This window comes from Mustela nivalis, assembly GCF_964662115.1.
Source record: "Mustela nivalis genome assembly, chromosome: 8".
NCBI lineage: Eukaryota > Metazoa > Chordata > Mammalia > Carnivora > Mustelidae > Mustela > Mustela nivalis.
The window spans coordinates 76,628,004-76,654,136 of NC_139027.1; the positions used below are offsets into that span (position 1 = coordinate 76,628,004).

The 26,133-nt window shown below is 38.4% G+C and overlaps 1 protein-coding gene across 1 annotated transcript in view; it reads left to right on the forward strand.

The window, feature by feature from the left end:
* CAMKMT (calmodulin-lysine N-methyltransferase) overlaps positions 1-26,133 on the forward strand; it is a 378,203-nt gene that overhangs the window by 323,918 nt on the left and 28,152 nt on the right. The window contains exon 7 of the mRNA XM_082746974.1: positions 5,953-6,019. Coding sequence (XP_082603100.1) covers positions 5,953-6,019 — 67 coding nt within the window. The remainder of the gene's footprint in view (positions 1-5,952; positions 6,020-26,133) is intronic.

The following is a 26,133-nucleotide window of genomic DNA, read 5'->3' on the forward strand; positions in this document are numbered from 1 at the left end:
TCAGAAGCTCAGCCCTGAGAGTGCTTTATTGTGCTGGGTTTTACAATGGGTTTAATATAGCGGGGTGCCAAAGGGCAGGAGGGGAAGAACTTTACAATGTAGATAAAGTAGGTCCTTTCAGGATTCAGACCAAAACCGGTAGTGTGTTTTATTTCATCTCTTAGGACTTTCCTGATGGAGTTCAGTTTTTATCATGCAGTTGTTCCATGTTTGTGGGCTTTTTTCTTTTGTAACCAGATCTAATTTTTTTTTTTAATTAAGAGAAAAAAAGCATGCCTAACGCCTTAAAAATTGGCAATGTGTTTTTCCTTTTAATACTAATGTTATTCTTGATTTGCTAATAGAGCTTACAATTGGCATTCATTGTAAGCTGTTGTGCTAAGTAAGGTTAATATGAATGATTTTTTTTTCTATTTGTGTGCCCACTTTCTGTAAGAATAACTAATTCACTGACTCACATACTGTTGATGCATATAGATTGAAACAAATTCATTTAAAAATTACTGTTTACATCTTTCCTTTAAAATTTTAGGAAGCCTAAATTATATAGCAGTTGTAGGATATTATCCAAAAATTACTTTCTAAAAAGTAAAAGTGGATGTCAACAAAAAAGAAGGGGGGAGAACCATTGCCAGAAACCAGAAAATCTCTAAGCAAAGCTGCTAATTATTCTTAATGGGCAAGATGAGCACATTAAGAAACAAATGAATACATCAGTGAAATGTAATTGAAAATCGACCTGGCAGTCCCACATCACATCTGAGTATTGGCCTGTATATTATTCTCTTCATTTTAAAAATTATTTTCGTTGTTCTTCGCATCCGAATTTAATGAATCCAACTGAATCTTCATTTCCTAGTCTCTTAAGCTTCTAAGGTTCTGATTTTTACCTTTTAAAAAAGTAGCATTTTTTGATCCTTCCTTTTTATCTTCAATTATTTCTATTTTTTAAATATGTCAGGTAATGAATGGATGAGCTCTGAATCTTTATATCATAGAAGCCTATAACCAGTTGTGAGGTTATTTCTAATCTTCCTTCAGATGTATCAGATGGTTTGGCTATGTCTTCCAGGGCTCTCTCCCTTGACCCTGGAAAGCTAGATGTTGATTTGAGATCTATTAAACAGAGATATCTGAAAAGAGATTAAGACTTGAGGTGTAAGTGAATGATGTAAGTCCTAAATATTTTCTCAGACTCGTGGGTACGTGTCCCTGAGGTTCTCCTTAGTCCTTAAACTGTACTGCTGCGTCTAATCCAGAACCCCCCTACCCAAGAGCTGCCTCTCTTTACAGATGCCATTTATCTGTACCCACAGAGAACAAAGGATAAATTAGAAATGGCATCATTTGGTTCATCAGTTCTCAGCTTCACCTAAGATAGTTTGAAACATGTTCCCTTTCCTTTGGCACAGCCCTTTTGGTATAATAAAGGAAGAAATCTCCAAGTGCCTACAGATAATAATAACTCACTAATGTTCGTGGCTGGTGATGACAATGGCATAAGAACAGAGGGGAGAAATGGTATACTGACTTATTATTGATGCCAAGCCTCTTCCCAATTGTAATGGATAAAAGTACAATACCTAGAGGTGAGCAGCCCTCTCTGGTTCACTCACTAATTCTCCCCACACAAGCACCCTGCCTTGACCCATCCTTAGGAAGTATCAAGCATGTTATCTGCAGAATGTAGCAGTGCTTGGTGATCCATTTCTTGTGCTTCTGACCCAAGCATCTTATTCCTACAGCAGGCACAGTCTGGATCATGATTTCAGGCTTAGGATTCACCCCAAATTGGTCAATCTCCCGTGCATTTTAAAGGAGAGAGCCCTGGCTTAACATTATCTTATTTATTAACAGCATCTCTGACTTGAGTAACTACTGCATTAAGCTCCCTGTGGACTATGCAGCCTGTGCTATAGATGGTGAAGACCTTGGCAATGCTAGGCCATCATCCTGTGTTCCTCTAATGTCTGGGCCAGCTGTACCTCTATTTGCTAACTGAGTCATTAATGGACTGCATGTGCCTTATATTGGGTAGAAGCTCAATAAACAGCTTTGAAAATTCAATTTAGATTAAGTAATAAATTAATCTAACTAATTAATTAAAATTAATCCAACCACTGTTTACCTGCAGGCCATTTCAGGCATTGAAGACACAGCAGTGGGCAAGACAAACAAGTCCCCTTTCTGGTGGGACCCACACTAGATGCCTTGGCTGGAGCACATTTATACGTGGGAAAGACACTGAAAATCTACAGGGCAAAAGTTCTTTGATTCTTTCCAGTTATTTAAATTGTGGACAATATAAATGTCCACATAATTAGTTCTGAGCAGCAGGGAGAGAAAATAAAGCTTGACTGCCAAACCTCACTTTAGTTACTCACCAGCCTCTTCATCCCACTGAAGCTTTTGCCTGAGTTATTGAAAAAGAAAATGAACTGACATGAATTAGGCACCAATATGGTCTGGCTCATCCTATGTGATACTCCATTAAGCCTGTGAAATAGGGATCATTATTCCTGTTTTTGAGATGGAGCTCAGAGAGGCTGATTTACCCAAGTTCACACAGCCACCAAGTAGCAGAATGAGCTTTAGAAGCCAGCCAGGTTCATTTGACTTCAAAGTTTTATCTCCCCCCATTCAACCATTCTGTTTCACTTAAACCTAGAATAGTTTGGTGAGTGTCATCCTGCAGTTTCCTCAGAACTCTCAGGAAGAAAAGGCCTCTCATCCAAAAACATAGCAGTTGACATAGCTAACAGTTCAAGGCACCTCCCGGTCGTCTTCTCAATTCCCTTGATAACGAGCACATTTAAGAATATTTTGCAGCTTTTAAATTGGCAAATATTGCCACGTCCAGCATTTCTAAAATCCTTTAGAGGTCAGAACGAACAGGATTTATATTATTATTTCTTGTTTTCCTACCCTCACCTTGTATGGTCCAGTGAAAATAAATGGTAACATACACTGAGAAAGTAATACTTTGTGGATCACAATGTTATTATTTTAAAGATTTTTTTAAAGATTTTATTTATTTATTTGACAGAGATCACAAGTAGGCAGAGAAGCAGGCAGAGAGAGAGGAGGAAGCAGGCTCCCCACTGAGCAGAGAGCTTGGTGCAGGGCTTCATCCCAGAACTCCCAGATCACAACCTGAGCAGAAGGCAGAGGCTTTAACCCGCTGAGCCACCCAGGCGCCCCTCAATGTTATTATTTTAAAAAGAACTTTCTTGCTTAAAGAACAAGGCCAAGGGGCACCTGGGTGGCTCAGTGGGTTAAGCCTCTGCCTTCGGCTCGGGTCATGATCTCAGGGTCATGGGATCGAGCCCCGCATGGGGCTCTCTGATCAGCAGGGAGCCTGCTTCCTCCCTCTATCTCTCTGCCTGCCTCTCTGCCTACTTGTGATCTCTGTCTGTCAAATAAATAAACTCTTAAAAAAAAAAAAAAAAGAACAGGGCCAAGTCCCAAAATGTAGATGCAGGCTCCTGATAAATTAATAATCACTAACTACAGGAGGAGGCTAGTATTTTAAATAATATTTTCTATGTAATTAACTTAATTATATTTAGATATATAAAGTTAAAGTTACTTGTTTCAGTAACTTATTATTATACAAAAAAAGTGCATTTTAAGATTAAAACTCAACTGAACCAAAATTAAAAGGGAGCCCCACTCCTGAACTATGCTTTTTTGACAGAAGTAAACCAAGATGTAGAAACTTGGTTTCTTTTAGCCTCAAGCATGGATCCTGTAGCCTAGACAAGGAGCCTGGAGTTGATTGTTCTGGATCCAGTTAATCAGAAATCACATTAAAGCTATCTTTGCACCCAGCACCTCCCACTGAAGACTTCCAGAAGGTAGGTACGGTACAGGGAACATGATTTGGTCCACCCTGTTGAACACTGTCCTGGACATACTGACTTGATTTGATTGGACATCCTTTATCACTCTGAGGTAACACAGAAAAATGATAAAATGTATTATTAGACACAGTGCCAGCCAGAGGTACTGCCTCCAAATCTGACCCAAAGTGAAGGGTGGGGGGAAGATTATCAGAGTAAATATCTTAAGATATTTTATTATGCTCTTGCCATTTCTTTTTTTTTTCTCTGTACTTGTTTTAATATAAAAACACCTCCTAAACCATAAAATATATTTCCCTCCCAGCTCTAAAAATAAAGCAGCCTAAATACTGCTGTGAATTTTTTCATTAAAGGAAAAAAAAAGCCCCTCTAGAATATAAATACGTACACTTGCTTCAACCTGAACTCCTGGAGGCACGGGTTTATAAATTGTATAAAAGCATATAGCGTTAAGATGTTTACTAAAAATTAGTAATAGGTTTTCAGAGTTATATAATTTACTTCCCTGCGACTATTTTATAAAAAGTGTTACCTCCACTAACAAAATAATATGTTTTGCTTGATAGATTAGTCATGTACTCACACGACGCTACAGGTGTTTGGGGCGTATTTCCGTGTGCTGTTGGATGTCATAGAAACGTGGAGTAGGGTGTGGTGGGGGGGAGGGGCTCAAACCAAAAACTGTTGTCAGTTGACTCTTCACTAATTTTGTTCTCCTCAGAATAAAGATGTCAGCTGTCCTTTCCTACAAGACATTTCATTTAGAAGACTTTCCTGAAATACTTTCTTCCTGAAATAGACAGAACTGTAGGCCGATGTGTCATTTTAGTTAATCAAAACAAGTAGGCAAATTAGTCTCTTTTATTTTTTTAATGAATGTAATTTAACGGTATTTAATTTGCATACAGGAAAGTTCACCCAGAAAAAAAAAAAAAAGTCTGCATTATAGCACTTTTGTAAACCTCCACAAAGCCCTTCATTAGGAGACCTAATTGATTTTTCCTAACTACTCCTGGGGGGGCAGAAAGCTATCACAGTACCTGCTTATTCACTCAGAGAAGAAATGGGTGTGCCTGATGTTTCAAGCAGAGATTTGGGTTAAAAAGTCCTGTGGCTCTGTTCTTACAGGGAGATCTTGGCCAATGCTTGTTCCGAGCATTCAGGAAATCTGTTTTTCTGAGCACTAGGGGAACATCGCTTGTCTGCTTGGTGTCCTCCCCATGGGCCCAATTTAGTTCAGCTTGCAGCCTTCACTGGAATTATTTTATTTCTTGTTTATTTAAATCTGCTTTATTCTGTAAGAGGAACTTAGTGGCTTTTTACAATGATATAGAATATATGCCATATAAAATAAATGAGTAAGTGAAGGTGATTGAAATCAGAAAGCCAGGACAATATGATGAAGCCAGGATGGGAGGTCAGTACAGAAAGTACATGCCATGAGAGCTCTGGTGGTTGATACAGCTGGGTCATCCGTTTGGCTCTGGGTCACACAGGGACCAGAGCAAGAAGAGAAACAAAACAGTTGTAAGATTTAGTGTCCAGAAGTGGAAGCAAATGACGTTGATCTCAAGCCTAGCTTTGCCCATTGTTGGACATGGTTTTTCCCACGGACCTACACCAAGATGGCACTGTGTGATGTAATAAACCAGCTCCTCAAAACATGTCTTCCAGATATATGGCTTTTCTTGGTATAGGTCCTTTCCCCACTGACTGAAAGAGGCATTCCTTTGGGGCTATAGCTCTTTTAAGCAAGTGAGGCATGGCACCTATCTGATAGTCATCTACACCCACCAGCACCCAGAACCCTGGACCCTGCACACATGCTCCCTGCAGGTACATTTCACAGGTGACAAAACTGCTGCCCAGGGAATTAAAAGAGCTTGCCTGTGGCAAGTAATTCAACATTTGGTGGTAGAACAAGGGATTGACCCTTCTTCTTCTGCCTCATACCCTACAACTCTTCTCTTTTTACTATGCTGATCCCATGTACAGTAAGAAGATCACTGTATTTGTGGACGGGTTTTTTTTTTTTTTTTTTGAGTCAGTTGACAATCACAGCAGAAGCTTTCTTAACTGTGTTCTATAGACGTGAGCGACATCATCACAAGGAATCAGAAGGCTGGTGCATTTAAAACTCAGAAAATATCAAGCTGGTAAGATACTTTTCTTCATTAAAACATTCTGGTTTTCTCTGTGGGTGATAATTAAAAATAATAATAGCTAACATTTATTTACTGAGCACTTACTGTGGGTCAGGCACTGTTCTAAGCACTTTAAAAATCTCTTATTTAATGTTCAGAAGATCATGAAGGGGCAGGCGGGCATTTTCATTATCTTCAGCCAATGAGGAAAGCTGAAGTATATTGAACCCGAGGTTGGGAATGAGTTTAGGATTGAAAGTGCACAGTCTGAAGCTGGGAGAAGCCTTCCTGGGGCCTCCTTATGAATGCTCTTTTCCTCTGGTTCTCAGCCTGGGGGCAGTCTTGCCCCCGGGACTCTTGCATTGTCCTGACTCAGGGGAGAGGATCACTAGTGGCATCTAGTAGACAGAGGCCAGGGGTCCTGCTCACCATCCTACAATGCACAAGAGAGTGCCCACGACAAAGACCTATCTGGCCGAAAATGTCAGTAGTGCCATGATTAAGAAACCTTGCTCTATTTATGATTTTAAAATAGTTTAGGTATCCATTCCCTTTTAGATTCTGTTCTTTTTTTTTTTTTTTTAAGTTTTTATTTATTTATTTGACAGAGAGAGAGAGAGTGAGAAAGGGACCACAAGCAGGCAGAGAGAGCAGGCAGCCACATGAGGGGCTCCATCCCAGGACCTGGGATCATGACCTGAGCCAAAGGCAGACTTTTAACAACTGAGCCACCCAGGCGCCCCTAGATTCTGTTCATTATTATTCGAGCTTGGAGAAATTCTTACCCTCAACCAAAACAATGGTGTTTTCTGTGATGCTACATTTTCTTTTGTTCTGATGATAGGACCTAGAAGAGCAAGTAATTATTTAGTACTTTTCACATGAAATACCTGTATTTGTGCCTTTTGCATTCATTTATATGTTGAACCCCAGATGTTAGACCTTTGATATTTTGAATTTTCTCTGTGTCAAAGATGCTTTCCCACCACTACTCAGTTTGGAATTAAAAAAAAAAAAAAAAAAAAAAAAGATGACTGAATAGCAGCATCGCTTTAAAAACCTGTGGTCCTACTCTGTAAATTTTCGTTGCTAGATATATAAATGGCATATATATAAATGACATATATAAATGACATATATATTTTTATTAAAAAAATAAAATAAAATAAAATAAAAAATAAAAACCTGTGGTCCAGATTGGGCTGAGGCCGTGGAATAGCAATGATTATTTTTCTCTGGTGGTAAAGGTAAGGAAGTGTCCTCGTGTTTTTAAATCCTGTAGTAGAATGTCAGCGCAAGCTGGTGGCTTGGGGTTGTGGGGGGCGTGGGTGATGCCCTTTGTTTCTCATTTAATCACAAACCAGTTTCCCAGAAAGCCTCAGGCAGGTCAGGAGAAAGAACCATCCACTATCCTGTCTTCTTCATTCTTAAGGCAGCCTTTACGCCACAGTGAGGACTGCCATACCCTTCTGGGGAGGACTTCATTTTGGGACGTGATTTTCAACCTGGTCTTTTACTTATCAATCAAAAGCACATTTTCAATGTTGTCCTCATTTACATTTATTTAATGCTTAAGGTCATTTGTGACCATTTGAGTGTATTTCAGCATATGGAATCAGGGAATAATAGATTCAGCATCATGCTGTGAAGAGAGATTGTGTTTTTACAAGACATAATGTTGTTTACTGGGTGTTAATAATCACTAATTAATAAACATATCTAGATTTTGAAAATGTTCCATTTTGAGGAATAAAAAATGTCAAGTGTTTAACTTAAGGAGTGCAACAGTATTTTCTGTCATCTCTTCATGAAATAATTAAGTTACATAGAGAAGCAAAATGTCCCTATTCAACACAGGGTGTATCCAAAATGGCCTTTGTGTCTATATGTTCTCAAAAATGCTTTAAATATATTGTCTATTATGTACATGGACAGATAGTCTTTGTGTCAGTAGCCATTCAGGAACCTCCAAGATGAAGGGTTTAGTTTTAGGGTTTTATTTTTTTTGTCTTTGTCTCATATTAGTTGTGGTCAGTTATTTTTCTTTTACCACTATAAGCATTTTGTCCAAAGTCTACTAAAGCACTTTGCCAGAAAACCAGGGGGATGAGTCGGTCCTTGAAATGACCTGATCTTACATTAGAAGCTACTTGACCACTTAACCTTCCAGAAGCTCAGAGGAACTGCCAACCAGTGATGTAATAATCAGCATTTCCCTTCTCTCCACTGCTTTCCCACCCATAACCAGTACAATATGATGAGCACATTAGTTCCATACAAGAAGAAATAAAAGGAAACGGTTCACAAAAGAGCTAAGATATAGTTCACTATTCTTTTTTAGTGCCTCAAAGCATATGCAGAATTCCTCCTCCAAATTGGAGGTGTGGAATAACAGTAGCGACAGATAACCGAGAAGCATTTACCGTAGCTACAAAGCCCACCTGTGAGTCACGTATTTCCACTATTAAAAAGCACTTCAAAGCTTGGCATGAGTTTGGAACGGCTGAACGTCTGCTGTGACTTTATGGGCAAATACCATGTAGCCACAGAGAGGAGTATCAGGGTACTGAGAACTCTGGGCTTAGGAAATGGTGGTTTTTGAAGAGGAACTAGAACGGAATAAGAATGGGAAAGCCCCCACCCCCCCCAACTCCTTGTTGCTCTGACAGGGTTCTTGTTGGGCAGTTGACCCGCACTCCTCTTGCCTCTCAAGCCAGGGCGGACCCAGGCTGCATGGGGCCTGAAACCTATGTTGAGGGCCCTCATGAGGACAATGGATTTGATTTTACCTTACTTTGGCAAATTCTACAGAGGCATTTGACCACGTGAACACATGCCTAGGGCTCCTGGTAGGCCTTGGAAGGAGCTTATGCAAATGAGGGGCCTAACCGAGGTAAGCTTCAGCAGCTCCACAGTGAGGCCACCCCTGCTGCCCCCATCACCAGCGCTCTTGACTAGAAAAGTGCTCCTCTTTTTTCTTTTTTTTTTTTAAGATTTTATTTATTTATTTGACAGACAGAGATCACAAGTAGGCAGAGAGGCAGGCAGAGAGAGAGGAAGGGAAGCAGGCTCCCTGCTGAGCAGAGAGCCTGATGCGGGGCTCAATCCCAGGATCCTGGGATCATGACCCGAGCTGAAGGGAGAGGCTTTAGCCCACTGAGCCACCCAGGTGCCCCACGCTCCTCCTTTAATAACAAAACTTTCTTACTCCCTCTGTTCCACTTTAATCCCAATCTAATTGTTTTTTTTTTTCCTTAAGATTTTATTTATTTATTTGACAGAGAGAGAGAGACAGTGAGAGAGGGAACACAAGCAGGGGGACTGGGAGAGGGAGAAGCAGGCTTCCCGCCGAGCAGGGAGCCCCATGCGGGGCTCAATCCCAGGACCCCAGGATCATGACCTGAGCCCAAGGCAGATGCTTAACAGACAGAGCCACCCAGGCATCCCTATCCAAATCTAAATGTTGCTTACCGTGACAGACATGATGGTGGAGGCCTGGAAGCTTTCGCCCTGGTCAAGGAAGGTCTAGGACGCACATAGACGAAGTATCATAACCATTTTGTCTCACAGATCTTAGTACAATCATTTGAGCCACTGAGCAGCCATCCATTCATTTACCTAATAGGTCCAAGGTATTTTGCCTTGGGGAACATCCATATGGAGTTATCCAGAGTAACTTGTGAACAAAGGAAATCATGCTGCTAATTATAGCTAGAGACTGGTTGAAAGAGCAAGGATACTTACAGCTTCTCAATTGTTAGGTTTATCTGAAGCTGTCTTCAAACCTGTGACTGTCTAATAAAGAAGCAGTCGGAGTTTTTGACGTCTACATGTTTTCAGGTGTTCCAGAATTAGTGAATGGCGTCATTCTCTGGTTAATATTAGTTAACAGTTACAATATATATATTTTTTAAATCCATCAAATATACCCTGCTGTGATATTAAAAGTAAGTCTCTGCCTTCAAAAAGAGTTTATCTTTGTGTGAAAATTGCTAGTGAATTTAGGCCCGGGACTTGTATTATTCTTTGATAAACCATTAATTTTCGTAAACTATGGAACTTATTATAACACTGAAGACTTCTTTATAACCCAAATTTCACCTTTATGTGGGCCCCCAGGACTGGCTATTGGCCCCATTGCCCTACTGCTTTTTAAGATTTATATCTTTTCGGAGGCTCATTTTCTTTTAAAGGCTAAACCAGGGGTATGAAAAATGATTTTAAAAGTGTAAATCTCAGCCAAGTGGCATACAGTTGCTGGTTTTTCTAGACCTTCTCCGCCTGCCCTCACTTTCCTTCACTCTTCTCATTCAGTCTGGCTCCCTCTGCTTCTCCAACATACGCCTTCTCCCATGGCCCTCTCCTGTGGCCACCCAAGCCTCTGCACTTTCTGGACACATCTGGTCTTTCTCATCTCTGGCCTTAGCCAGTCCTGTCCCCCTCCTCCTTGTCCTCCTAAATTAGGATGGCCTAATTATCATTTCTCTCCTTCTCTGGCCTTAATCTTATCATCCTTTAGGTTTCTCTTGGCCCTAGACTGGTCCCACGGTCAAATACACATATTCTCTTAATGCTCAAAGCATGTTTTCTTCGTTTTCATGGTTTTCGTTCATTCACTTCCTGACAAATATCTTGATGACTTTCTATGCACCAAGTGCTGTTCTAGGTGCCAGAGACATAGTGACAAACAAGACCGAGAAAGTCGTGCCTTCTTGGACTTCACACTCTAGCAGGGGAGATGAGAACTTTCTTGAAGGCAAGGATTCTGCTTACTATATTTTTGTATTCCCTGAAGCAATTAACACACTTTGTCCCTCTTATAGGAGACGTTTTAAGATTCGTAATTGGAGCACCTTTGAAAAACATGAATCCATAAGGCTTATGGAACCAAATAATTTTTAGCAGGAGAGAGTCAAGTTCTAGAGATGCAGACATCAGTTTATACATCAGATAGCTGACTTTCATTTCAGGATAGGCTTTTTCTCTGGGACGCACAAGCCATGTCTGTAGACAAACTGACATTGTAAGTAGTTGTTTATCTGTCCTTTGTCAGGTTGAAGAGGAAGGTTAGAAGAAGGTAACTAAGATAAGGAGGCTGAGGGCTCTCGTTGAGAAATTTCCCAATAAACTATACCTGTGAGTGGGTTTTGCTACAAGTACAGTAACAGAATCGTGAGAACTACTGAGAGTTCTAGAGATGCCACAGTCCCTTTTCCTTCCATTGCTATCCTGAATGTGGGGGAATGAAATTCCCATGTGTGCCTTCTATTATGAACTTTTTTTTTTATTTGCCTGACAAATTTAAAGAAGGACCCTGTCCCCTATGATTTCATGTTCTGCACTGAAGAAACAAGGGTGTTGTCCAGTTTCTGACATTTTGTTGGAGTTCTCCTTCAGGTATTAAAATGAGCCAGATTTTAACATTTGGGGACATTGTATTTTTTAAAAATATTTTATTTATTTATTTGAAAGACAGAGATCACAAGTAGGCAGAGAGGCAGGCGGAGAGAGAGGAAGGGAAGCAGGCTCCCTGCTGAGCAGAGAGCCCGATGCAGGACCCTGGGATCATGACCAGAGCCGAAGGCAGAGGCTTTCACCCACTGAGCCAGCCAGGCACCCCAGGGACATTGTATTTTTAAGACCTACTCTTAAACTGCAGCAAATTAAAAATTAAGGGCTTTATTCTCAAATAACACTGTATTGTCTCTTTGGATATGCACTTACCTACTTTTCACCAAGATCAAAATCTCACCACCCAAATTCAGCCAAATTCTATATTGATAGCCGGGTGTGCAGATTAGACCATTATATTAAACCTTCCAGGTTAATTAAGAGAAAAATCACTCCATCATAGAAATTTATATCACTGAAGTTACATATCTAATAAGAAGGTCTTCATTTTCAAAAGATTTCTTTACTTTAAAATGGACAAGTGGGGATTTAAAAAAAAATTTTAGAGAATGACCACATCATAATCCATTAAAATAATTTTTTACTTCAATAATAGTCTGCTTTCAGTATTTTGGGGTTATAAACAATGCTGCCGGATGCATCTGTACACAGAGTATACATTTGCAAGTATATACCTACAGAACAAGTTCTCACAAGTGAACTTTGTGTATTCATATGAAGCTACCAAAGTGTTAATTACTACAGCTTTGTAATATATTTTCCTATCTGTTAGGACTAGTCCCTTGTTATTCTTTTTTTAGAATTTTCTCAAATTATGTTCATATTTTTATTTTACTGGCATTTTCATTGTGATTGAAAGAAATACAATTTACTAAGACTTGCCATCTTGATGACTGAGTCTTCCTATTTATGAACAGGGTGTTTCCTTTTTATTTAAGTTTTTCTAGATTTTCCATTAGTATTTGAAATCTTTCTTCATTTCTCTTGTTAACTTTATTTTTGGAAACTAGTTTTGTTTCTCTTATAAATGAGATCTTCTCTTTTATTATATTTTCTAACTGGTTGTTATTTGAATATATATGAAGCAAGCTATAGGGTTTTGTGTAGTAAATATTTGGCCACCTCCATGAGTTATTATTTTGGCTAGTTTATCAATTTATTCTCTTGAATTTTCCAAATAAACAATCCCATCATCTCCAAATGGTGATGATTTTTACTTCTTTTCAATTCTTATAACTCTTTTTTAAAAAAGATTTTATTTGTTCATTTGAGAGAGAGAGAGATGTAGAAAGCACAAGCAGGGAGAGAGGCAGAAGGAGAGGGAGAACAGACACCCTGTTGAGCTGGGAGCCCGATGTGGGTGGGGCTCAATCCCAGGTCCTGAAGATCATAACCTGAGCCAAAGGCAGATGTTTAACCGACTAAGCCACCCAGGTGCCCCTCTTATACCTCTTCTTTTGTATCTCTTGTATAATTTTATTGAATAAAAATTTCAAGGTGTTGTAAAATGATAGGCATTTTTGAGCCTGACTTTACTGGAACTCCTGGAATGCTTCACCATTAGATCTGCATTAGCATTTGGGTGGAAATATATGGATATTTTTTATCTTGTTAAGGAAGTTTTTATTGATCTCCTTGTATTTTTTTTTTAAAGATTTTATTTATTTTTTTGACAGAGAGAGAAATCACAAGTAGGTGGTGGTGGCGGGGGTGGGGGAAGCAGGCTCCCTGCCCAGCAAAGAGCCCAATGTGGGGCTCAATCCCAAGACCCTGAGATCAAGACCCAAGCAGAAGGCAGAGGCTCAACCCACTGAGCCACTCAGGCACCCCTGATCTTCTTGTTTTTAAGATATTTTATTACAAATAAATATGGAACTTCAGCCCTTGCCTTTTTAGCATGAATGGAACTGATCAAATTGTTTCTCTGACTTCACCTGTACCTGTGGCAACTCATATTAACAGGTTTCTTAATATTAAAGCATCTCTGTGTTTTTAGTGACTTGGTCATGGTGTCTTAATTAATCTCAACATGCTATTGTATTTTAATGTGTTATTTGGAATTATTTTTATGACAAGTTTATTGAGATATAACTCACATACCGTATAATTCACCCACTTAAAGTGTACAATTTAATGGGTTTTAGGATATTCGCAGAGTTGTGAACCCTCATGATCAATTTTAAGACATTTTCATCACCCCCATTAATTTCATGACCCATTAGTATCCACTACCCATTGTCCCCACCCTCTTTCTCTTTCCTAGCATTAGGGAGCCACCAATCTACTTTCTGGCTGTATGGATTTGCTTATTCTGGACATTCCACATAAATGGAATCCTATAGTATGTGGTTCTTCATATCTGGTTTCTTTAACTTAACATAATGTTTTGGGGTTCATCCATGTATTGGGATGTCATTCTTTTTATGGCTGAAAAATATTCCACTGTATGGATAGAACACATTTATTTTCTTTTAATTCCAGTGTTGTTAACATACAGTTAACTACTAAACTAATACTAATCTGTCTTAGTCTCAGGTGTATGGTACAGCAACTTAACAGTTCCACACATGATTCAGTGTTCATCAAGATAACTGTACTTAGTCCCCTTCCCCTGCTTCACCCTTCCCCCAACCGACCTCTCCTCTGGTAACCATCTGTTTGTTCTCTGTAGTTGAGTGTCTGTTTTTTTGGTTTATCTCTCTCTTTTTTTTTTCTTGTTCATTTGTTCTATTTCTCAAATTCCACATAAAAGTGAAATAATATAACACTTGTCTTTCTCTGTCTGACTTCTTTCACTTAACATTATACTCTGTATCCATCCCCAATATTGCAAATGGCAGACTATCGTTCTTTTATGGCTGGATAATATTCCATTGTCTATATGTATATACTACATCTTTTTTATCCATTCATCAGTTGATAGACACTTGGGCTGCTTCCATAATTTGGCTATTGTAAATAATGCTGCAATAAGTATACAGGAGCATATATCCCTTTGAGCTAGTATTTTCATATTCTTTGGATAAATACCCACTAGTACGATTACTTGATCATAGGATTGTTCTCTTTTTAAAGTTTTGTGGAACCTCTATACTGTTTTCCGCAGTGGCTGCACCAGTTTGCATTCTCACCAACAGTGCACGAGGGTTCCTTTTTCTCCACATCCTTGCAAACACTTGTTGTTTCTTGAGTTTTTGGTTTTAGGCATTCTGACAGGTGTCAGGTGATAAATCAGTGTGGGTTTGATTTACATTCCCCTGATGATGAGTGATGTTGAGCATCTTTGTGTGTGTGTGTTTGAATTTTTTTAATTTAATTTCTTTTCAGCATAACAGAATTCATTGTTTATATGCACCACACCCAGTGCTCCATGCAATCCGTGCCCTCCATAATACCCACCACCAGGCTCCCCCACCCTCCCACCCCCCGCCCCTTCAAAACCCTCAGATTGTTTTTCAGAGTCCATAGTCTCTCATGGTTCACCTCACCTTCCAATTTCCCTGAACTCCCTTCTCCTCTCCATCTCCCCATGTCCCCTGTGTTATTTGTTATGCCCCACAAATGAGCGAAACCATATGATAATTGACTCTCTCTGCTTGACTTATTTCACTCAGCATAATCTCTTCCAGGCCCATTCATGTTGATACAAAAGTTGGGTATTCATCCTTTCTGATGGAGGCATACTCCTCCCTAGTGTATATGGACCACGTCTTCCTCATCCATTCACCCATTGAAGGGCATCTCGGTTCTTTCCACAGTTTGGCGACCATGGCCATTGCTGCTATGAACATTGGGGTACAGATGGCCCTTCTTTTCACTCCATCTGTATCTTTGGGTAAATACCCAGTAGTGCAATTGCAGGGTCATAGGGAAGCTCTATTTTTAATTTCTTAAGGAATCTCCACACTGTTCTCCAAAGTGGCTGCACCAACTTGCATTCCCACAACAGTGTAAGAGGGTTCCCCTTTCTCCACATCCTCTCCAACACACGTTGTTTCCTGTCTTGCTAATTTTGGCTATTCTAACTGGCGTAATGTGGTATCTCAATGTGGTTTTGATTTGAGTTTGAGCATCTTTTCATGTGTCTATTGGCCATCTATAGGTCTTTGGAGAAATGCTATTCATATCTTCTGTCCATTTTTTTATTTGTTTTTTGGGGATTTGTTTATTTTTGTTTTTGTTTTGTTTTTTTGTGTGTGTGTTGAGTTGCATAAACTCTTTATATATCTTGGATACTAACCCTTTATCAGATGTCATTTGCAAATATCTTCTCCTGTTCAGTAGCTTGTCTTTTAGTTTTGTTGGTTGTTTCCTTTGCTGTGCCAAAGCTTTTTAAATTTTGATTAGTCCCAATAGTTTATTTTTGCTTTTGTTTCCCTTGCCTCAGAAAACATACTTAGAAAGATGTTGCTATACCCAATGTCAGAGAAATTACTGCCTGTGCTCTCTTACAGGATTTTTATGGTTTCAGGGCTCCCATTTAGGTCCTTAATCCACTTTGAGTTTACTTTTGTGTATGATATAAGAAAGTGTTCCTGCTTCTTTCTTTTCATGTAGCTGTCCAATTTTCCCAACACTGTTGAGGAGATTTTTTCCCATCGCATATTCTTCCCTCCTTTGTCATAGATTAATTGGCCATATAATTGTAAGTTTATTTCTGAGCTTTCTCTTCTGTTCTGTTGATATATATGTCTATTTTTGTACCATACTATTTTGATTACTACAGCTTTGTAATATAACTTGAAGTGTGGAATTGTGATACCTCCAGTTTCATTTTTCAAGATTGCTTTGGCTATTTGGGGTCTTTTGTAGTCCCATACAAATTTTAAGATTGTTTATTCCAGTTCTATGAAAAATGCCATTGATATTTTAACAGGGATTGCATTGTATCTGTAAATTGCTTTGGGTAGTATAGACTTTTTTTTTTTTTTTGGTTGAAAATATTTTTACTCATTCTATAAGTTATTTTTGTGGATAACACTTAAGATAACACTTGTTGAGTATTTATTCATAGTGAGTTTATTCTTTTTTCCTTTTTTTAGCATCTTAATTTAATTTTATTTTTTCATGTTCCAAGATTGATTGTTTATGCACCACACCCAGTGCTCCATGCAAAACATGCCCTCCTTAATACCCACCACCAGGCTCACCCATCCCCTCACCTCCCTTCCCTCCAAAACCCTCAGTTTGTTTCTCAGAATCTACAGTCTCTCATCTTTCATCTCCCCCTGTGATTTACCCCCAATTCACTTCTCCTCTCCTTCTCTTAATGTCCTCCATGTTATTCCTTCTGTTCCACAAGTAAGTGAAACCATATGATAATTGACTCTCTCTGTGATTTATTTCACTCAGCATAATCTCCTCCAGTCCCCTCCCTGTTGATACAAAAGTTGGGTATTCATCCTTTCTGGTGGAGGCATAATACTCCATTGTATATATGGACCACATATTCTTTATCCATTCATCTGTTGAATGGCATCTCAGTTCTTTCCACAGTTTGGTGATTGTGGATATTGCTGCTATGAACATTGGGGTACAGATCGCTCTTCTTTTCACTACATCTGTATCTTTTGGGTAAACTGGGTACTATAGACATTTTAACAATATTTGCTCTTCTAATCCATGAGCATGGAATGTCTTTCCATTTGTTTGTACTGTCTTCAACTTCTTTCATTAGTGTTTTCAGAGTACTGGTGTGTCACCTTCTTGGTTAAGTTTAACCCTAGGTATTTTGTTATTTCTGGTATAGTTGTAAATGGGATTGTTTTTATAATTTCTCTTTCTGCTGCCTCATTATTAGTGTATAGAAATGCCACAGATTTCTGTACATTGATTTTGTATGCTGCAAACTTGCTGAATTCATTCATCAATTCTAGTAGTTTTTTGGGGGATGGATAGACCATATTTTGTTCATTTATTTATTACAGACAATTGGATTATTTCCACTTTTTGCCCATTATGAATAGTGCTGCTATGAACATTTGTGTAGATGTTCTTATGACAAGTTACTTTTCTCTTGGGTGTATGTAGCCATATAGGAACTCTATGTTTAACTTTCTGAGGAATTGCCAGACTGTTTTCCAAGTTGACTGAACAATTTTATATTCCTATCAGCAGTGTATAATGTTATCTGGGCTTTTTGCATTGATATTCATCAGTAAAATTGGTCCACAGTTTATTGCAGTATCTTATTTAGATTTTAATATCACTGATATGCTGGCTTCTTGAAAGAATTTAGAACCTTTCTTATCTTTTGAACCATCTAATCTGGCTCACCCTAAGTTGCTACCATAATACTAGATCAGAGAAAGTTATGATTCGAAGTTGGCAACAAATAGTGAAATTTTTATATTAAAATGTGCTTGAAAGTTCATAAGTTTAAAAATGAATGAAAACATTAAAAAATAATTAATTTTGTGATTTCACATTTAATGGCACATAGTTCAAATTCAATACGAAATTAGAGCTAATTCTAATTTTTTATCATCACTTTGTTTTACTCCCATGTAAATTAATTAGCTGTGATTATTATAGAATCAGAGATATTTGGAGTGGGAAATATAATAAGTACCTTTCATTCCAAGATCTCAAAACCCTTTACCAGTCCAGAATATATGGGTCACCAACTTAGGGGGTTCAAATGTTAGGCAAATCTGTCTTCCTTTTGGACTCTGAAATAAGTTTATTTCAGCTAAAATAGAAACAAAAACACAGACCCAGAGAGTAGGCTCAGTTTTAAAGTCAGTCCAGAAATATATAATAAGCTAGAGCCATAGCTTTCAAACTTCAGTATGAGAATCATCTGTAGAACTTGCTATGACACTAGTTTGTCCAGGCAAACTTAATTCTCTGGTGTGATGAATGGGGACAGGCTGAATTTTGTTCACTGGTGTGATGAGGCCCACAGACCATTGCACTGAGGTGGAGGGAGGAGGTCAATGGGACAGAGTATGTAAAGGGATTTCTGAGGTTTATAAGCAAAGTTCTATTTCTTGGTCTGGGTTTTGGTTACAAAGGTATTTGCCTCATAATTAAGGCATATATTTGTTTCACATAGTTTTCTGTTTTAGTCTTCTATTCTATAATAAAAAGTGTTGGGTTTTTTGACTGTTCTGAAAGCTATATCATGGTTTCAGGGAAAGGGAAAAAAGTATCCAGGCCTGAATGAGAGCAGAAATCAGAGAGCAAATATGGAGGGCGTTCTGGAGAACTGACTGTCTGTGGGCACTAAAGAAAGGTGGGGGATTAAGAGAGCAGTTTGGGACATGCTGCATTTGTGTGGTTGTAGGACATAAATGTGTGCTCTCTATGTGACAGTAACTAGCAGGTGATTAAGAAGAAAGTTCAACAAAGCTGAAATCATCAAGAGAGTATGGTACTGGCACAAAAACAGACACATAGATCAATGGAACAGAATAGAGAGCCCAGAAATAGACCCGCAACTCTATGGTCAACTAATCTTCAACTAAGCAAGAAAGAATGTCCAATGGAAAAAAGACAGTCTCTTCAAGAAATGGTTTTTTTTGGAAAATTGGACAGTCACACACAGAAGAATGAAACTGGACCAATTTCTTACACCACACACAAAAATAGACTCAACATGGATTTAACACCTCAATATGAGACAGAAGTCCATCAAAATCCTTGAGGAGAACCCAGGCAGCAACTTTTACCTCAGCTGCAGCAACTTCTTCCTAGAAACATCACCAAAGGCAAGGAAGCAAGGGCAAAAATGAACTATTAGGACGTCATCAAGATCAAAAGCTTTTGCACAGCAAAGGAAACAGTCAACAAAACCAAAAGACAACTGCCAGAATGGGAGAAGATATTTGCAAATGACATATCAGATAAAGGGCTAATATCCAAAATCTATAAAGAACTTATCAAACTCAACAGCCAAAGAACAAATAATCCAATCAAGAAATGGGCAGAAGACATGAACAGGCATTTCTGCAAAGAAGACATCCAGATGGCCAACAGACACATGAAAAAGTGCTCCACATCACTCGGCATCAAGGAAATACAAATCAAAACCACAATGAGATATCACCTCACACCAGTCAGAATGGCTAAAATTAACAAGTCGGGAAATGACAGATGTTGGAGAGAATGCAGAGAAAGGGGAACCCTCCTACACTGTTAGTAGGAATGCAAGATGGTGCAGCCACTCTGGAAAACACCATGGAGATTCCTCAAAAAGTTGAAAATAGAGCTACCCTATGAGCCAGCAATCACACTACTGGGTATTTACCCTAAAGATACAAACGTAGTGATCTGAAGGGGCAAGTGCACCCGAATGTTTATAGCAGCCATGTCCACAATAGCCAAACTATGGAAAGAACCAAGAACCTAGATGTCCATCAACAGATGAATGGATAAAGAAGATGTGTGTGTGTGTGTGTGTGTGTGTGTGTGTGTGTGTGATGAAATACTATGCAGCCATCAAAAGAAATGAAATCTTGCTATTTGCAATGACATGGATGGAACTAGAGGATATTATAATGAGTGAAATAAGTCAATCAGAGAAAGACAATTATCATATGATCTCTCTGATATAAGGACTTTGAGAGGCAGGTGGGGCGTTGTGGGGAGTAGGGAAAGAAAAAATGAAACAAGATGGGATCGGGAGGGAGACAAACCATAAGAGACTCTTTATCTCAGGAAACAAACTGAGGGTTGGGGGCAGGGATAGGGTGGCTGGGTTGTGGACATTGGGGAGGGTATGTGCTATGGTGAGTGCTGTGAAATGTGTAAGCCTGATGATTCACAGACCTGTACCCTGGGGCAAATAATACATTATATGTTAATTTTTAAAAAAGAGGAAAATTCAAATCTCAGGAAATGTGCTGGAAGATTTGGAGATCAACCAGGAAAGATTAGAGCAGAACTATGGAAACTGGAACATAAAAGAAGATGGCTAAGAAGAGAATCTTAGAAAATATCTGTTTGGGGGCAGAGTAATAGGGGCCAATCAGGGATACAGAGAAGGAGCTGGATACAGGAAGGCTGATGCCAGGTGGATTGGTATAAAGCTATTCCCTATAAAACTATTCTGGAAGCAAGTCCAGGAAAGAATGTCAAAGAGCGGAGACCAGCAGCAGTGTAGCCACTGCAGATCACTGGCAAATTGTAGAACCGTGCTCATGTCTGCTGTGAGAAAGGTTAGATTACGAGGGCAGGGGAATCAATGAGAGTAGACTCCCCATGCCAAAGTGTTGATGGTGAACAGAAAGAGCCAAGTAGTATGTGTAGCAAGAAGAAGCAGAATTGAGGGAAGAGGGGAGCATGTAATATATGTAGTATATATATGTAATATATGAGTAATATATGTAATCAGGGGGTAATATATGAGCAAGTAATAAATGAAGTAATATATGAAGTCAGGGGGTGTGATTTGATGGAGCAAGCTCTAGAGTGCTGCTTCTCAAGTATGGTCCCCAGACCAGCAGCATCAGGACCACTTGGAGATTTGTTGGAAATGCTGATTGGCACCCTGCACCCCAGACCTACTGAATCTGAAACGCTGGGATTGAAGCCTGGAATCTAACAAACCTACTGAGCATTCCAATACATGCCCAAGTTTGAAAACCACTAAGCTAGAGGAAAAAGGGAGTGGTTTAATCCTACATATAGGTGGGAGGGCTGTCCTTGAAAGGATGAGTAAACCTACTTATTTTCAGAGGAGAGGCGAAGGGAAAAGATGAAGAGGGAAAAGATGCCAGATAGCCCCAGGCTCATGGTGAGGTCATCTTAAAGAACAAAGCCTTGGGATGTTGGGGAGCTAAAAAGGAGGGTGCCCATATTCAACCTCCAAATTCTTGCTTCCTATACAGTGTGTCTAAGATTTAATTCCTCTTCCTCTCTCCTGTCCGAATAATGCCTCTAAAATCACATTCCACCTTCCACCTTCTTCAGCATACCTTCCCCAGCATGACAATCTGTAATTATTTTGTTTCCTTTCCAAATAAGACTATTTGTTTCCTTTGACTATTTTCATTTTGTTACTTAGAAACAGGTCCTCTTTGTCCTATCCCTCACCGCCTCCAGAGAAGTGCTGAAAAGCACTGTGGTTGGACTGGCTCCCAAGGTAGGAAATCAACAGGTTAATGTCCCATCTCATTCTTGGTTTTCCGTTCTGGATTTAGATTCCTTTCCCCCAAGTATTTAAAACACTACTACAGAATCTTCTAGCATATGGCATTTTGAAACTCTAGGAAAGATCAGGGAAAATGGAGGGACAAGTGACAAATAGGGAAGTATTTGTAAGAAGAGAAATGATTCCCCAGTTTATGTAAACACTATCAGTGACTTGAATGGACCCTCTGTAAGGATGAGCTAAAACCAAAGAGAGATGTTGAGTAGTAAGATATAAGAAACTGTGGGAAGAGTTCCTGGAGTCTGTTGCAAGGAAGAATGCCTGTAACATTCCACTCCCCACTGCTGCTAAGGCAGCTGGATTTTTTTTGTTTGTTTTTGTTTTTTTAAATATTCTAAGCTCTTTACATTTGGCAAGCATAATCAAGAATTGTGTCAGTACAGTACTTTTGCAAAACACAAGGGATGACCTTTCTAACAACAGAGTTAGAAACTATGACTCACTCCCCATTGAGGAGTCTGCAAATATAATGGTAAACAAATATTAACTGTGGGAATGTAAGAAAAGAAATGCCTTAAATCTGTAAGGGGAGAGCTACCTGTGAGCACCACAGTGAAATACAAATTATATTAAACATGTTTGATGTTAGGTTTTATTAGAAACTTAAAACAGAGACTTTTGTTTGAGAGAGAGAAAGAGTGTGTGTGTGTGTGTGTGTTTTAAATCACAAGATAGGAATCCTATCAGAAACTGACTTGGCTTTGCATTTCGAGTCGACCCTTCAAAGTCAAAGCCAGAATGAAAAAATCTAAATTAATGCAAGAGTAAAAACAAGGAAACTAATATTTATAGAGCCCTAATAATTCACTTTCATATATTCTAGCTCATTCGATTCTTTATCATTGTGCAATGCAACTAATGTCTGTTGCAGATGAAGGCCATGGTACTCAACATCTCCCAGCCCTGCTGGCCCATAAGTTGGCCTGTAAGTGATGGAGCTAGTATTCAAACTCAGAGCTTTCTAGCTCGCTGCAAGCCCAGCATTCTTCCTGCTGTGCAATATCTGTTAGACTTTCTAGGTTTGCCATGCCTATAGCTGTTACGATTTTTCTAAATCATGAGGAATTCTGTGATGATGATTGATTTTGTATTGCTTTCTGTAAAATTGTACTTTGCTTTGTAATGAATTTCAAACAAATATGATTTTGACATTGTGGTGAAATAAAATGGAGATAATATACACATTTTACTTCAATGTCAATATAATTATTGGTAACACATGGGCATGATTTGGGGGTTAGAAGAACCATCCTTTACTTGTCTTTGCATCTGAATGTTATGCCTTAGATTGTAAAGTTCACATAGGCCAAGGGGCCTAGTAGGATGTTTGCAGACACCTTGCTATCTTTCAGAAAACACTTCCTTTTTAGCTTTTCTTTAACAGTTTGTTGAGGTAAAATTGGCATCCACTAAAGTGTATGCATAATTTTACAAGTTTTAAAAATTGTGTACACCTTTAAAACCATCACCACAGTCCAAATACTGAACATGTCTCTCACATGTAGAACTTTCTTTTTGCCCTTTGATAAACCCTCCTTTCTGCTTCTTGAAGTTTCTTCCCTCTCCATTGATTTGTTTTCCCTTACCTTATGTGAGTTTATATTTTCTAGGGGTTTTTCTTAATTTTTTAAGATTTTATTTATTTATTTGACAGACAGAGATCACAAGTAGGCAGAGAGGCAGCAGAGAGAGAGGAGGAAGCAGGCTCCCTGCCGAGCAGAGAGCCCAACTCAGGGCTTGATCCTAGGACTCTGGGATCACGACCTGAGCCAAAGGCAGAGTCTTTAACCCACTGAGCCACCCAGGTGCCCCCTTTTTAATTTTTTTTTAAAGATTTTTCTAGAGTTTTAAATAAATGAAATGATTCAGTATGTGCTTTCAGTTAGTAAAAGTATTTTGAGATTCATCTATGTTGCTAGAAGTATTGACAGTTCCTTCCTTTTTATTCCAGAGTTGTGTCCTATGTACACTACAATCTGTTTCTGCTTTCACCCTTTGATGAAATTTTGGGTTGTTGCTAGTATGGGGCTGTTAGAAATGAAACTGTTAAGAGTATTTATGTCCACATATGGATATGTGGATATATGTTTTGTATGGATATGTGTTTTCACTTCTCTGGGGGTAAATACCTAGGAGTGGAACAGCTAGATCATATAGAGGCACATATGTAACATTTTAAGGAAACTGACAAACTATTTTCCAAAATGATTGTACTTATATTCCCATCAGTGGTGTCAGAGAGTTCCATTTTAATTTTTATTTTATTTTAAAGATTTTATTTATTTATTTGAGAGAGAGAGAGAGAGAGAACATGAGAGGTGAGAAGGTCAGAGGGAGAAGCAGACTCCCCATGGAACTGGGAGCCTGATGCAGGACTCAATCCCAGGATTCCGGGATCGTGACCTGAGCCGAAGGTAGTGGTTTAACCAACTAAGCCACCCAGGTGGCCTCAGAGAGTTCCATTTTTACCCCATCCTCACCAAGACTCTATATGGCCAATCTTAAATGATAACCTTTCTAATAAGTATATAGTGGTATCTCATTAGGACTTTCATTTGAATTTCCCCATTTACTAATGATGTTGGATATCTTTTCATGTGCTTATTTGACACTTATATATCTTTGGTAGAGTGTCTGTTCAAACGATCTACCCACCTTTTTCTTTTATTTTTTATTGGGTTCCTTGTTTTCTTATTTTCATACCCTGAGAGTTCATTAAATTTTTTCCTAGGTTTATATGTAAGCTTTATATGACCCAGGCTTTTATCAGATATATGATTTACAAATATCCACCCCGCCAAGGTTTGTGGCTTCTCTTCCCATTCAACTCGTAGCATCTTTCAAACTGCAGAAGTTTTTAATTTTAATGAAGTCTAATTTACCAATTTGTTCTTTTATGGATCATGCATCCTGTGTCATATCTAAGAAGCCCTTGTTTGACCCAGTGTTACAAAGATTTTCTTTTGTATTTTCATCTATGAGTTTTACGGTGTTAGTTTTTACATTTAATTTTGTGATCCATTTGGAATCAGTTTTTTTTTTTTTAATGTACAAGATACGTGTTAGAGATCTTTAAAAAAATAATAAGTGAATATCCAAATGTTAAGACACTATTTGTTAAAAAACACTCTCCTTTATCCACTGAATTACCTCCATTTATTTAGGTCTTACTTAATTTCTCTCAACTTTTGTCAGAATTATCTCTAAGTATTTCATATTTTATGTTACTAATAGTTTGAGGGGTCTTTTTTTTTAATTTATTTGACAGAGAGATCACAAGTAGGCAGAGAGGCAGGCAGAGAGAGAGAGGAGGAAGCAGGCTCCCTGCTGAGCAGAGAGCCTGATGCAGGACTTGATCCCAGGACCCTGAGATCACGACCTGAGCCGAAGGCAGAGGCTTAACCCACTGAGCCACCCAGGTGCCCCATAGTTTAGAATTTTTTAATGTTTTAAATGTTTTAATAGGGAATTGGAAGTTACAATTTCCAATTATTTGTTGCTTATATGAAGAAATATAACTGATTTCTGTATATTGGTCTTGTATTCGACAACCTTGCTTAACTCATGTATTCTGCTTGATTTTTTTGTGTATTCCATTGGATATTTTACGTAGATGGTCAGGTTTCCTGCTCATAGAAACAGTTTTACTTCTTCCCTCCCAGTCTTGATGACTTGTTTTTTTCCTTGTCTTATTACACTAGCTAGAATCTCCAGTGCAATGCTTAATAATGAGAGGAAACATCCTTTCCTTATTCTGATGTTTAGGGAAGAAGCATCTAGTCTTTCACCATTGGAGGATGATACTGGCTCTGGGTTTTCATAGATGACTTTTTTCAGGTTGATGAAGTTCCCTTTTGTTCTTAGGCTGCTGAGAGTTTTTATCAGTAGTAGATGTTGGAGTTTGACAATGCATTTTCTGCACTTATTGAGATGTTCATATGGTTTTTCTTTTCTAGTTCATTAATATGGTAAATTATATTGATAGAATTTTGAACATTAAATCAACCTTCCTGTATTCCTAGGATCGATATAGATACATACTTCTGTACCTATAGATATTATATATTTATATTGTATATATTTATATTATTTTTACATTTATAAATATATTTATATTTATTAATATATTTTATAAAGGAACTTTTATATTCCTTATTATCATGTTACTATCTGTAGAATCCGTATTGATTCCACTTGACTCATTCATGATGTTGGTGGTTTATGTCTTCTCCGTTTTCCTAGTCACTCTGGCTAGAGGTTTATCAATTTTATTGCTCTTCTCAAAGAACCAGTGTTTGGTTACAGTGATTTTTCTCTATGTTTCTGCTTTCTTGAATTTCATTTATTTCTGTTCTGATCTTTACTTCCTTTCTTCTGGTTATGTTGAGTTTACTTCTTTTTTTTGTTTGTTTGGTTTTTGTTTTTGTTTGTTTATTTAGCTGGTAGCTCACTCTATTGATTTGGACCTTTCTTTTCTGATATAGACATTTAGTGCTATTAATTTCCATTCTATACATCCCACAAATTTAGTGGCATCCCACAAATTTTATATGTTGTA